Raw genomic sequence first — 14,356 nt, 5'->3', positions numbered from 1 at the left:
GCTCCAGGCTCGGAGCTCCAAGCTGTCAGCACAGAGCCCGACGCGGGGCCCGAACCCACAAACTGTGAGATCATGACCTGAGCCGAAGTCAGATGTTTAAACGACTGAGCCGCGCAGGCGCCCCACGAGATGAGGAGGCAGAACGAGGTCCCATGGTGAAGGACACAGGGGCCGGGTCCCAGGACAAGTTCTGAAAGCCAAGCAACAAATGTCGTCTGACTGTAAAAATACATCTGATTACTCTCCCATCTGCAGAGAGAGGTTGAGATTTGCCGGTGGAGAAAATCTCACCTATTTACATGTATTAATTGGGAGCTGAAAACCATTTTCAACCACCTCGGGCAGGAGATGACGGCCGATGTCAATCCTAATCAATCCTACGGACAGCATGGAACCTCGAACACAGTTTTGGTTCCGAACACGTGTTGGAAATCGTCTTGGGGATACACCCAGGGGAGGGCTTCCTGGGCCATACGGTAATCCTGTGTTTAACTTACGGAGGAACCAGCAGCGGGCTTTTTGTGACTGAAGCCTTTACTGAGGCCACTGCAGATTTGCCTGCGGTTGTGAGAAATGCCGCTGAGAAACTCCCTTGTGCACTTGGCCCGGTGCTCCCTGATGGTCACATTTTACAAATCGATAGTCAGCATCTCCACCCGGATATTGTCGTTGATACAATCACCTCCCTTATTTCAATTCACTTGTTTTCATTTTACTCGCACTCACCTGTGTGGTATGGCATCGCCCACAAGTTCACCAGCTGGGGAAATCCGTGCGTCCACCCCGCAAGTGCCCCCCCCCCACCCGTAGCCCTGGCAACCACTCATCTGTCCCCCATTCCTAAGATGTTGTCGCTTCATAAACGTTGTATCAGGAGGCTCTTGTTCTCCGTGACCAGTCTGCGATGGTATGTTCTCACTCGCAGGCTCTCGGGAGTCACCAGGATTTTAAAACTTCCCCGTTTGGCAGGGGGGCAGGTGGACATGCCTCCAGCCACACTTTTCTCCCAGCAGTTACATATCGAGGTCACCCGCGTGCCTCAGTTTCCTCGTCTGGTAAGTGGGGGAGAGAACCCCCGACCCCAAGCCGAGTTACGTGGATTAGAGCAGGCGGGGCACGCGAGGCCGGCGTCCGGGACCTGGCCCCTGCGAAGCTTTATGACGTCACACGCGGTTGCCACAGCAGCAGCCAATCACATCTGCCCGGCTGCGCAGGGCCCGGCCCCGCCCCGCCTGCTGCTGATTGGAGGAGGCGTCGCATCGCGCGCTCCCACAGACCAATGGGAACGTGGTCCAGAGGCAGGGCGCGGGGGAAGCCAAGTTCCCTGCATCCTTCGGAGCATCCATTCTCTCGGTGGCTTCCTCTTAACAAAATAAAAAAGAAAGAAAGGAAGGCCCGGCCTGGCACGCATTCGCTGCCTCTTCTTGAAGCTCCGACCCGTGCAAGCGCCCACCAAAGGGAGGCTAATGATTTTATTTCTTGAGGTGCCCTGTTACCCTGTCTGAAGAAGACTCCAGAAACTCGCAGCGTGGGAGCCCGGGGGGGGGGGGGAGGGGGGCTCCCTGCCCCTCCTGCAGTTCGCACCCTCCGGCTGAGAGCTGGTCTGGGAGGTCACCCAGATACCGTGTCGTGTGGGCCGGCTGCTCACTGAGCCGGCGCCGCTGTGGGGCCGCAGACGGGCGCGGGCAGGCACTGAGGGCAGGGCACTGTGCAAGACGGGCAGCTACATGCTGAGGGTGCTGGGTCCCGGGCTGGGTCCAATGCGTGTTTCGCTACGGCTGAGTGGTACCAAGTCAGCACAAAGCCGAGTGACCTGAAGCAGCGAAATACACTTGTCTTTTTCCTTCATCATTTCTGGAGTTCGGGAAGTGGGAAGAGGTCCAGATGCGTGGTTCTGGCTCGGGGTCTCTCACGAGGTTCTGGTCACAGGCGGGCTGGGGCTGCCCGGTCCGAGAGGCTCAGCTGGGGCCCGAGGACCCGCTCCCAGGCGGCCGGCCGGGGCTGCTGGCGGGAGGCTCGGGCCTCTGCACGGCGCTGTCTGAGCACCATCAGGTCACAGGGGTGAGGGCGCGGAGCCAGCGACCCCAGAGAGCGCCAGGCAGACATCTGCATCTTTTGTGACCCAAGGGTGTGGATAGCAAGACACTGGGGCTGCTGAGTGTCACCCCCAGACGAGGGGTCACCCCCAGAAGACCGTCTGTTGACCGGAAACACACCAAGGCGAAGCAACATGACCAGGGAAGGTCGGCATCCCCTCCCCTCCTCGCGGACCCCTCTCGCTCCTTCCAGGTGATCTGGCTGGGGGCGGGGCAGCCACGTAGCCCAGGCCTGGCCAGTAGGCTTCAACCTGGGACTTCTGCCTGCATTGATGGGAGAGTCTGGCTGACACATTTCCCCCACTTGGCCTCAGAGCCTGCTAACGAGCGAAGTCAAAACAGAAGTTGGTAGCACAAGAGACGGAGAAAGGGAGCGAGAGGCAGAAGGAGTCCTTGGCCTGTGTCCGACTCCCGACCATTTCGGCACTGGAAGCCGGTCCTTTGTGTGAGGAGGGGTTTCTGTCATGTGTAACACGAAGCCACCCACAGGTGAATGGCACAATCACAATGTGCCCACCACGCACGGCGCGTCCCTCGGCCGCGAGCAGGAGCGAGGCGCCCACCCCCGCCGCCCCCCGGACGGACCCCGAGCACACGACGCTCAGGGAGGGAACCCGACACGAGAGGCCACACGGGGTGTGAGTCCACGTGTGTGAAACGTCCAGAACAGGCTCACGCACGGACGGGAAGAGGGGCTCGTGGGGGCCGGGGGCTGGGGGAGGTGGCTGCTAATGGGGGTGGAGTTTCCTCTTGTGCTCATGGAATGTTCTGGAACTAGATGGAAGTGGTGGTTGCATAACATTATGAATGCATCAATGCCACTGAGTTCTACACTTTAAGTTTATTATTTATTTTATTTTAAGAGAGAGAAACAGAGAGAATCCCAAGCAGGCTCCCCACTGTCAGCACAAAGCCCGGCCACATGGGGCTTGATCTCAAGAACCACGAGATCACGACCTGAGCTGAAGTCTAGAGTCAGACAGCCGACTGAGCCACGCGGGTGGCCCTGAGTTACGCACTTTAAAATGGTTAACGGGCTGGGGAAAAAATACAAAAAATAAATAAAATGGTATGGGTGGGTCAGTCGGTTGAGCGCCCGACTTCAGCTCAGGCCATGATCTCACGGTGTGAGGGTTCGAGCCCCGCGTCGGACTCTGTGCTGACGGCTCCGAGCCTGGAGCCTGCTTCCGATTCTGTGTCTCCCTCTCTCTCAGCCCCTCCCCTGCTCACACACACACTCTCTCTCAAAAAGAAACATGAAAACTTTTTTAAAAATGGTTAATTGCATGTTATGTAAATTTTATGTCCATACTACTACTAATAGGGCAAAAACAGCAGGATGTATATATCCAGTGTTTTCTGTCTCCCTTCTGCCAGTTCCTGTCCCACCCACAGCCCCTTCCTCCCAGGTTCTCCCAGGGCTGTTCAGCTCCCGCCCCTCTTGTGCACGAGAGTTTCTCCTCCCACGTCAGGCCACACCAAGGCCAGCTTTCCCTCCTCCCTCCCTTGCACTGGCAGCGGGCGGGAGGCGGGCCTTCACACGCAGGCGCAGAAATGCATCCAGGCACATGGTTGAGGGAAAAGGCAAGGGCGCATTGATGGTTTCCTTCTTCGCTGGGGAAACCTGAGTGCCGGTGCCCCCGCGACCTCCCCAGGAAGGCGGCCGCTCTGCCAGTTTGCAACTTGTCACAAGTAGATGGCATCCACGTTACACTTTTGGAATCGACAGTAAGTGGCTCAGCAGGGACAGCTTGCAGGGTGCCCGGGGGCCGCTCTGGTCCCAAGGGCGCCCGCAGCGCAGGGGGTCCTGAGCGGGGCTGCAATCTGCCTGGGAGGCACCCCCCAACCCCCTGTCCTCTCTCCTGACGGGTATGACATGACGTGGGCGCCAGCCGAGGGACAATGACAGCGATGGCGGTGGGCGGGGTGCTGCATGGGCACCGGAAGCCACCCCTCCCCCACAATGTTGCTTTTCATCTTCACTGTTTGCTTCCCTGACTCCAATAAAATTAAGCATCAGGCCTGTGAATACTTCAGTTTCTCTAAAGCAGGGTCTCTCCCCGGCACTGGGGACTTAGGGGCATCCGGGTACCCTGGGGACGGAGCCGCACCCTGGCCCCACCCCCTGGGGGCAGGACCACCCCCACCAAGGACTCTCTAAAGGCTGAGGGCATTTTTAAAAATGATATGGGGCGCCTGGGTGGCTCAGTGGGTTAAGTGTATGACTTCGGCTCAGGTCATGACCTCACGGTTTGTGGGTTCGAGCCCCATGTGGGGCTCCGTGCTGACAGCTGGGAGCCTGGAGCCTGCTTCAGATTTTGTGTCCCCCTCTCTCTCTGCCCCTTCCCTGCTCGCACTCTCTCAAAAATAAATACAAAGTTTAAAAAAAACAAGAAAAGTCTCCCAGCAGTCGGCATCAGGGAGCAGCCGGCCTCCCCAAGCCTCCAGTCTCAAAATCTCAGCTGTCCCTGGGCTGTTTGCTGGCCGGCCGGTCCTTTCCGGAATTCGTGTCTCTGTGAGAATAGGCTGCGTGTAGCTCCCAGTCGTCGGCCAGCCCTGGGAGCACATGTCCCCTGGCTGTCACAAGACGCCTTCCCTGCAGAGCACAGGCCACCGACTTCCCTGCCCGGCCACTGAGCAAAGGTCACACGCTTCAGCTCTGGGGTCACGGCACAGCCGCTCTGGTGTGAGTTTCTGTGTTGGCGGAGATCTGTGCCAGGAAGAGGAGTGAGCTCAGGGCAGGCTGATCTAAATGTCCCCTCTGCTTACAGGCCACGAGGCGTCTAACGCCACCAGAGAGGCGGACGGCAGGCTAGGGAGTCAAGTTTTCTTTAATGAAAGAAAGGACAAAGCCGCACAAAAGTCTGGGTTGAACAGTCATGACACAAAGCAAGCCCCCCGAGCCCCCCCCACCGCCATGCTGTCCCCAGGGACACCCCTCTGGGGAACCAGAGCCTGAACGGAGCCGGGGCCCTGGCACTAGACGCTCTGCAGCATGTGAAGAGCGTAGAGAAGGCGCTGCCGGGTGGCCGGGGCGCAGCTGGGGCTCTGCAGGGCGCCCAGGGGGTGCGTGGTGCTGCGCTGGCCGCGTTCCCGGACCGTGAGCCGCAGCTCCCGGCCCTGGCCGCTCAGGACCAGGTGAGCCTGGTCTCCGAGGCAGCTCACCTGCCAAGGGGAGAGGAGCGAGGTCAGGAGAGAGGGCCCCCCGGGCCTACCCCCTGCCCTGGCATGAACAGGGCAGGTGGAAGGAGGCTGAGAGCCTCCTGCCTGGGTCTCAGCGGCCGCCCCCCACCCCCCCTCCAGGAGCTCAGGGAGCAAGCCCGGGGGCCCTGCTGCACCGACGGGACAACAAGACTCAGACGGGGACTCCCCTTCCCACGGCCACCCAGTGAGACTCCCGCTCTTAAGCCCGTGACCCGGGTGAACTGGCCTCCCCAGCTGCGGCCCCGCCTGGGTCAGTGCGAGCGTGCTAGCCCCTCTAGTCTGAACAGGCAGGGAGGGGTTCCTGGAAAATAAAATCATAATTTTTACAAATAACAAGGAAAGCAGGGGTGCATGGGGGGCTCAGTCGGTTGAGCGTCCGACTTCGGCTCAGGTCACGATCCCGCGGTTCGCGGGTTCGAGCCCCGCGTCGGGCTCTGTGCGGACAGCTCGGAGCCTGGAGCTGCTTCAGAGTCTGTGTCTCTCTCTCTCTCTCTGCCCCTCCCCTGCTCATGTTCTGTCCGTCAAAAATATAATAAAACCTTAAAAAATTAAAAAAATAATAACAACGAAAGCACTGCCCGGGCCGTCGGACTGGGGGCTGGCTAGGATGTGTCAGACTGACGTCACTGTGACCGCTCGGGAAAGCCTCAGTCTAGAAATGACTTTCCGGGGAGATGACGTTCTGGCAGCTGCGAACGTCACCCGTGGAGATGACCCCGAATCACGCTGCCCCGGCACGGACACACGTGTTCGGTTTCGCGGTGTTTGTAGAGGTCAACGTGCCCCGCTGCCCCCGGCCGCGCCCCCAACAGTGCCTGATGGCCCAGGGGCCCCGGGGCTGCCCCGCGGAGGCCACCGAGGACGAGGGCCACCCTGCACACTCACCTGCAGTGTCCCATCGCTGAAAAGCAGCAGCAAAGCCCGGTCCGACATGAGGAAGCGCAGCAGGCAGTGGCCGGGGGCCGCCGGGGGGGTGGGCGCGGGCCGGCCCTCCTCCTGCGGACAGACCCAGCCTTGCGGGCCTCGGGCTGGCCGTGTCCCCAGCGGCCCGGCCCCGCCCCGTCCGGCCCTTACCTCCCGCCGCCGCTGCTGCATGTATCGGGCCAAGAGCCGGAGGACGGCCAGCTTGGCGCCCAGCGGGCTGGGCGCGTCCCTCGGGGCGAACATGTCCAGCTTCCCCCGCGCGGACGCGTAGCAGACCCGGCTGGAGAGGGGGTACAGGGCGGTGCTGGCTGCCACAGCCTCGATCCTGGGCACCCGACGCCCGAGGACACCTTCCCACCAGCCACACCCCCTGGGATGGGGATCTGGAGACCAGCTCCTCACGGCCCCTCTAGCCACACCTGCAGCCCTGGCCACTCGCAGGAGCCGTGGACCCAGCACATCCCCACTGAGATCCTGACCCGCCCCCAAACCCACCCCTCTGCCATCTTCCCATCCTGCCTCAGGGCTGCTCCCACCTTCCTGCCCTCCCCTCCCACCCCCCACCCCGCCACGGCCTGTCCCTACCTGACCAGTCCAACTGTCTCCCTGCTGAGTCTATGTCACTCCTGCCATGAAGGTCATGTCAAACGTGACCTGTTCCAACCACGGCTTGAAGGTCACTGACTTCACAGCCTCCCTGTCCCCCCATCTCACTTTTCCTCAAACCCACTGCGCTGGGACCCATGTCAGGAGCTTTGCACATGCTGTTCCCCGTGCCTCAATGCTGTTCCTGACAGGCTCCTTCCCATCTTTCAGGTCTCGCCTGAATGTCACTTCTTCAGAAAGCCCCTCCACAACCAGGTTGTAGAGGGTCACCTCCACCCCCACCCCCTGCAAAGTGGTCAGGCAGGAAGGGCTTACAGATGCGCAGAGCAGGCCCTATTTTAATAAATACTTGCAGAATGATTAAGGAAAGATGGGGGGCACAGGAGCCCCAAAACTTACTCCCCCGGGGGGCGCAGGGCCATGTGCGTGCCGTCCCGAAGCAGGACACCGCTGCCCCCATCCGACAGCTGATAGCCGAAGCCATACTTGCTGGAATAATCCACCCACGCGGGGGCCCAGAGGACCGGCTGCTGCCCTCCCGGGGGGTCCTGTGGGGCTGGGTGCAAAGAAGGGAGCTGAGCAAGGGGGTCTCAGCAGGGCCTGGTGGGGGAGCGGGGGAGGCGCGGGACGCGTAGAGGAAAGTGCAGGGCGGGGGAGGACGGGGCTGGGGCACACAGACACTACAGGCTTTCCTTTATTTCATTAAAAACAAAAATCGTGTTAAACACAAACTGCTCAGTGGCTTATGGAATCCTGGATGGGATCCTGGGAGAAAAAAGGCATTAGTGAGAACACGGGAAATCCAGCGGCCCCGGGAAGCCGGCTGAGCCGCACTGGGCGCTCTCCGGGCTGCCTTCGCTGAAAATCTCAAATCATCTTCCACTGTTTACTGAAGACATTTGAACACGAGTTGGCTCCACCGATGGAAGAGCCTTAAAGTCTAGGGTCCTTCTGTGCTACAGCCTCGAGGAGGAGGGCGAGGAAGAGGGCGTGAGACCGAAGACTAAGCAGAACCCTACGGGAAAGAAAAAGCTCCGAGGACAGTGACCAAGGAGGGGCAGGACGCGGTGGGTGCTGGTGGGGGTCGAGGTGGGGAGTGCACGGGGTGGGCATCACTGTGCTCTGAAGCCTCTCTCAGCTCGGTCCCCGCAGCAGAGCCCCAGAAATACCGGCAGGACCCTGGACAGAACAAGGCGCTTGTCTTTGGATGTGAAGAGGCAGGTGGCCCGGGTGAGTCGGCTGGGCTCCTACCTGGGAGGCTGGGATCCAGGCAGAGCAGCAAGCTCCTGATGGCCGCCTCTACCTCCTGCCTCTGGCTCCCCTTGGGTCCTGGGGAGACAGATCTATGTGGGGGGGCGTGGAGGGAGGACAGGCCTGGCCCCCCACCACGAGGGCCCCTCCCACCAGCCCCGCCCCCAACTCTCATTGAACCCAGAATGATTCTGAACATCGTTCCCATTTTACAGGTGGGAAAGGTGAGGCCAAGAGAGGGGCCGTGACCCTGGCAAGGCCCAGTCACCTCCCCCCACCTCTCTACCCTCACTCCCCACCAGCAGCCCCGCCTAGGATGGAGTGTCTGCTCACCGGCTGGGTCACTCCGGAGGGTCCCGTGGGTGAGCAGGTAGATGGGGACTGCAGAGCGGGGAGCCTCTCTGTCCAACAGGGAGGCCTGGGGAGGAAGCAGCAGGGGTGAGGGGAGGCCCTGGGCCCCCAGGAGGGCCCTGAGGTGGGGGAGGGCTCCAGCCTCGTGGCTCTGAAGCCCCTCCCCCCGTAAGAATGCGTCCCACACGCCTCCACGTGCGCGCTGCCCCGAGCCCTCACCTCACCGCCCGGCTCCGTGGAGTCACGATCTGAACCACCTCCTCCTGAATCCGAGGCCTCGTTAGGAGTGCAGGGGCCTGGGGGAGCGCAAGGAGTTTGGGGGGGCACAGCCCGGCCCCCGGGCAGCAGGGGGGTATCCGCCACCCACATCCGCCTCTGCCACAGATGGGAAGGTGCGGAGGAGTGGAAAGGACCCACGGCCAGGCGGGGGCGGGTGCAGGCGGCCGGGAGCAGGGGAGGGGGCGGGTGCGGTACTCACAGGGGGGTCGGCACTGGGCCAGCAGCAGCTGGCCCACCTTCCGGACGAGCCTGCGCAGAGGCTGGGGCATGGTAAAGATGGGTGGGCTGTGGCAGGAGCGGGCCGGCAGCCGGTCCGGGGTGAAGCCCTTTGGAGGCGGGCACCGGGGGTGAGCACCGGGCGCGGGCTGCCCGGCCCCCCGGGGCCTCGCCACCCCGCTGGACCCCACGCACCTGTGTGAAGAAGTCATCCCGCAACAGGCGGTCCAGGCTGGGCCGCTCCGCGGGGTCGGGCGCCAGCAGGCGGGCGATGAGGCGGCGCGCGTTGGGGGACAGGTGGGCAGGCTCGGGGTAGCGGCCGGCTCTGATGTTCTGGTACATCTCCGACAGGGGAGCCGCCGTGAAGGGAGGGGCCCCGGTCAGCGCCGTGTACCTGCCCCGGGGGCGGGGGGTAGGGGTGGAGGGTGGGGCAGGGGCCTGGGTGCCCAGGCGTGGCGTGCCCCTACCCACACCCCCCTGCTCCGGACAGGCTTCGCGTCCGCTTTCCCGCACCTGCCCCACACCCGCTCCCACCTGGCCGGTCCCGTCCACTCGGCTGACGCCAACGTCTGTCTGCACGCCTGCCTGCGCGGGTTCCACTCCCGGTACCTCACGACCGCGGACCTACCCGCATCTGCCCGTGTGCACCGGCACACGCCCGTCCACACCTCCGTGCCGGCTCGAACCCGTGTTCCCTCCCACGTGCCCTATGCACACCCGCACGGCTCCCACCGGCCCCGCGCCCGCCCACGCCTGTCCACACGTGTCCCAGGCACGCTCACGCCTGCCTGTCCCCATTCACCCTCCCCCCTACATACTCACACCTGTCCTCGCCTGCCCCTGCCCTCTTCCCCAGGCCCGGGGCTCCCCGGGACCCACTCACATGATGCAGCCGAGAGCCCAGATGTCTGACTGGCAGGAGTGTCCACTCCTGGAGATGACCTCCGGGGCCAGGAAGTTTGGGGTCCCGCAGAGCACTCTGGGAGGGGATGACGGCGGGCTCGGGAACGCTGGGGCCCGCGTGCCAGGCCGGCCCCGCCCGCGCCCTCGAGCCCTCCGTGTACCTGTGGCAGCGGCCCCCCGGCCCCACCCTGGCAGCCAGCCCCAGGTCTCCAATCTTTAGCACCATGTTCTTGTTCAGGAAGAAGTTACCTGCCGGGGGTGGTGGGGGAGGGTGGGGGGGTGGGGGGGCGGGGGCAACGGGGTATGAGGGCTATGAGGGCGGAAGCCACTCCCCCCCCGCGCCCCTCCCCCCACTCACTGGGCTTCAGGTCGCGGTGCACAATGCGCCGCTGGTGCAGGTAGCACAGGCCGCTGACCAGGCCCCGCAGGTAGTAGCGCACCTCGGGCTCCGTCAGGGTCTGCCGCGCCTCCAGAACGTGGGCCAGTGACTGCAGGTGACCGCAGGCAGCAGTGGCATGGAGGATGCACAGGTGGCACAGGAGGGCACAGGTGGGCACAGGTAGGCACGGGTGAGCACAGGAGGGCACAGGTGAGCAAAGGTGAGCACAGGTGGGCACAGGTGAGCACAGGAGGACACAGGAGGGCATAGGTGGGCACAGGTGGGCACAGGTAGGCACAGGTGAGCACAGGAGGACACAGGTACTCACAGGTGAGCACAGGAGGGCACGGGTGGGCACAGGTGAGCACAGGAGGGCACAGGTGAGCACAGGAGAGCACAGGTGAGCAAAGGTGTGCACAGGTAGGCACAGGTGAGCACAGGGGGGCACAGGTGGGCACAGGATAGACACAGGCGGGCACAGCTGTGCTCAGGGGGGCTGGATCGAGTTAAGGTGGTCCTACATGGCCACAGATGAAGAGATGGGCCAGATGAATAAACGGGCACAAGTGGACACAAGTGAGTCCTGGTGTGCAGAAGTGAGTCACCCGAGCCCAGGTGGGCACCGGTGCATAATGGATGAGCACAGACGCGTCTGGTGCAGACACAGCAGAGACAGGTAAGTACAGAGACACACAGGTGGGCGAGGGGAGCACTACAAACATGGGGGGGGGCGGGGCGCGGTGCAGGCTCCCTCTCCACCCGCCCCGGGGCACCTGGCGGCTGCAGTACTCCAGCACCATGTACACGTGGTCGCGGTCAGCAAAGTGTCCGTGGAAGGCTACAATGTTTCGGTGTCGCAGGCGGCTGTGCAGGGCGATCTCACGTTCCACCTGCAGGCGTGGCCCCACCTGACCCCTAGTACTCGGGCCCAGGGGCGTACACCCTCACCCCCAAGGGCAGGAACCTGTCTGGCGCCCCCCTGCGAGGGAAGGGCTGGGCCTACCTTCCCCCGGGTGCGGAGCCGCCCGGCCCCGCCCCCACCGCGAGGCACCACCTTGAGGGCAAACACCGCACTGGTGGACATGTCCATCAGCTTGTAGCAGCGGCTGAAGGCACCCTGCGGCGGAGAGGTGCCCGGCTCAGCCGCCAAGTGTGCGCAGGTGTGCGGACAGGTGACCAGGCCTCCTCACGTGCACAGACACACAGACAACAGGAGACGCACGGACACACAGCTCACACCCTCAGACCCGCACAGGCAACCCCCCGAGCATGCAGGAAAGCGCAGGCACGCGTCCCCAGACGTATCCAGATCTGGAAACACCCAGCCAGCGGACCACAATATAGCATATGGACACACGCAGACGCGGAAGCACATTCAGACGCGCGCCTGGAGACAACACGACAGAGTTCTTGCGGAGGCACGGAGCCCGGTAACACTCGAGCGCTCACCCACAGCCCCGGACAGACGGCCGACCCACGGGCACCGCACAGGACGCCAAAGAGCGGTTCCCGCCACAGCGCACGCGGTGCAGGGGCTACGCCACAGACGCGGCCGCGCAACCCGCGCAAGCCCAACGCCAGACCCCAAACTCGCGCGGACACACGACACACGCAGGAGGAAAACCCGGGGGCTCGCCGGGGCTCGCGATCGCGCGCGCACACCCCTCCCCGCCCCGCCGGGACCCCCGCGCGGCCCCGGACCCTCGCCGCGCACTCGTGGTGCCGGGGGGGGGGGGGGGGGGGCCGCACCTTGCCGATCAGCTTTCCGCGCCTGTAGACGCGCCCGGAGTTCGGGTCGCGCAGGAAGACGGAGACCGGCGGGCGGCAACTGTGCCGCCGCCGCCGCCGCCGCGGCCCGGGTTCCATCCCGCCGGGAGCCTGGCGGGCGCTCGGCGCGGGCACTGGCGCAGCCTCAGCGGGACCACCGCGCGGCTGCTCCCGGGGCCGCGCGCCGCTGGGGCGCGTCTTATTGGCTGAGGGGGCGGGGAGGGGGCGTGGCCCGACGCTCGGGGCGTGGCCAGGCGCGGGCGGGGGCAGGTGTGCGCGGTGAGCCGGGGGGGGGGGGGGGGGGGCGGGGGGGCGGGGGCGCACGGGGACACCGGGCTGGAGGGAGTTTCGGGGATGAGACAGGAGCTCGCGCCCGGCGCGACAGCCCTGCGCCAATCCGGTGCGATCAGCCGGCTCGCTGCTGTTCCAAGCCTGCGCCTCCCTCCAGGCTGTGAAGTGTTAACGTGCCCATTGCCCTGAGCAGGAAACTGAGGTCAGAGAGATCGTCTCCTCTCGGAGGCCTTTCCAGGGAGAGGCGACTGGAAGCGAGGGCTTGACGGGGCTCTCGTGGCACTGGGAGCCGTGGCAGGATTCAGAGGAGGAGAAAGAAAACCAGTATCTCTGGGGCTGGAGTTGGTTGGAAAGGGAGTGGGGCCTGGGGCAGGGACCCAGGAGGGGCCCCGCTGGGGGTTAGGGGTACCATATATTCAGGGCGCTAGGCAGCGAGGAGGAACAGAATCTGGGGACCCAAGAGCAGACAAGGGTTTGTGACTCCCGGCATGGGCGGCCAAGGGGAGACAGGTGAAAGGGCTAGTGGGCCGTCTGGGACCCTCCTGGGAACCGGCGGGGACATCTCCGAGCCACAGCTCAGACTCTTTCCTTGTGTTCTTTTGTGTCACTCTTACGTAAGTCCTGGGACACGGGAACCGGCCCTGTTCCCATTTTACAGGTGAGCACACTGAGGCCTGGGGATGTCGTTGCTTTGCTTACACAGCCAGGAAGGGACAGTCCTGGGTTTGAGTCCAGGCGGCCGCCTCTGGATGCCACAGTACTAATCCCCAAGTGTTACATAACACAACGAATGGGGAGGGGTTAGCAGGGCTCCCTGTGGCTGGAATCAGGCCTTGGAATTTTCCAGAGACCAGATTTCGGAATGTGGCCCGGTCACGATGCCAGGGACAGGATACACCTTCTGAGTTGTCACATGTCCACCCGGGGTGTCAAACGGGGATAACGAAGGCACGAGGGACCCTCGGGGGGCCCCAGTGCATAGGACAGAGCAAGACTCGGGTGCTTTTGTGGGGGGACCGGCCTCCGTGCCAGGCAAGGGTTTCGGGCCACCACCGGGGGGGCCAGGTGGCTGCATCCAGGGAGCCTAAGTTTCCTGCCGATGGGAGCCAAGTGTAGCGTGACAGAAGGTGGGTGGCTGGGGGGCCATGGGCCTGGGCCATCATGTCGCTGTCACCCTGAAATCTGTTCTGTCTCGGTAGCACACCGCCATCTGGGTGTTAATTCAGGTATTTGTTAAGCGCCTACTTATCAGCCTGCAGAACCCGCCCTGGGCTCCGAATGCCCAAGTCAGACACGCCTGGTCCTCCTAGACTGACCGCCAGGAGATCACCCAGGCTGCACCACGGCGGGGGTGGGGGGTCAGGGGGGCTTCCAGAGGCAAATGTGTGTAAGCCCATCCTGGGGTACAGGCTCTTCTTAGCCCCATATTACAGGTCAGAAAACTGAGACTCAGGAGGGCATACGCAAGCCAGGATGACTGGAGTCCAGAGCCCTGTCCGCACCCCGCACCATCCCCCTACGCTCCTGCCCCGGTGGCCCTGGGAGCTCTGAGGGGGCAGGTGGCTGGGCCCTCCGGACCCCCGTCTTCCTGGCTGAGCGTCCACCACGGGGCCGGGGGGTGGGGGGCGGCGGGGAGGGAACCTCCCATGCTCCGCCTCCCCTCAGCAGCGACCCTCTCCCCCGCCACTCCGAAATGAAGAGACATTACAATAAAACAAAGCACATAAACGTCCACGCGGCGTAATTCACAGCAGACAAAAGATGCACACACACTGAGCGTCCGCTGGCATAGAACGGATAAACACAGCGCGTCCTTCCACACGCCGGAGTCTCGTCCAGACTCGGAAAGTGAGGGCGTCCTGCCGCCTGCCACCGTGTGGACGGACCGGAGGACGCTGCGCAGTGACAGGAGCCGGGCACAGAAGGACGCGTCCCGCGTGACCCCCTAGAGGAGTCCCGTCCGCAGAGACAGAGTGGATGGCAGGGGGCGGGGAGTCGTGCTTCATGGGGACAGGGTCTGGGTTTGCGGAGATGGAAAGTTCTAGAGACGGATGGTGGGGGCGGCTGCACGATGGTGTGGAGTGTGCTC

The 14,356-nt window shown here is 63.5% G+C and overlaps 1 protein-coding gene across 1 annotated transcript; it reads right to left on the bottom strand.

The window, feature by feature from the left end:
- Positions 1 to 4,982: 4,982 nt before the first annotated feature.
- On the bottom strand, positions 4,983 to 13,987 carry PLK5 (polo like kinase 5 (inactive)). The gene is made up of 15 exons (XM_060629740.3): positions 11,959 to 13,987; positions 11,213 to 11,326; positions 10,983 to 11,099; positions 10,189 to 10,318; positions 9,992 to 10,079; positions 9,811 to 9,906; positions 9,123 to 9,321; positions 8,911 to 9,037; positions 8,652 to 8,728; positions 8,415 to 8,499; positions 8,082 to 8,159; positions 7,230 to 7,386; positions 6,375 to 6,504; positions 6,186 to 6,296; positions 4,983 to 5,261 (listed from the first exon to the last, which is right to left on the bottom strand). The coding sequence occupies exons 1-15, from the start codon at positions 12,073 to 12,075 to the stop codon at positions 5,076 to 5,078; spliced, it is 1,812 nt and encodes a 603-aa protein (XP_060485723.3). The 5' UTR covers positions 12,076 to 13,987; the 3' UTR covers positions 4,983 to 5,075.
- Positions 13,988 to 14,356: the final 369 nt, after the last annotated feature.

This window comes from Panthera onca, chromosome A2, assembly GCF_046562875.1.
Source record: "Panthera onca isolate mPanOnc1 chromosome A2, mPanOnc1 haplotype 2, whole genome shotgun sequence".
NCBI lineage: Eukaryota > Metazoa > Chordata > Mammalia > Carnivora > Felidae > Panthera > Panthera onca.
The sequence above is the reverse complement of the archived record's forward strand: the minus strand, read 5'-3'. Positions and strand labels throughout refer to the sequence as shown.

Bases quoted from the DNA above. Each gene is read 5' to 3' on its own strand.
- PLK5 (XM_060629740.3), bottom strand. From the start codon at position 12,075: ATGGAACCCGGGCCGCGGCGGCGGCGGCGGCGGCACAGTTGCCGCCCG. The intron at 9,322-9,810 runs GTGAGTGGGTCC...CCCCCGGGGCAG, and splicing joins TGGGCTCTCGGCTGCATCAT to GTACACGGCGCTGACCGGGG. The intron at 9,038-9,122 runs GTGCGTGGGGTC...CCGCCTCCAAAG, and splicing joins GGGATGACTTCTTCACACAG to GGCTTCACCCCGGACCGGCT.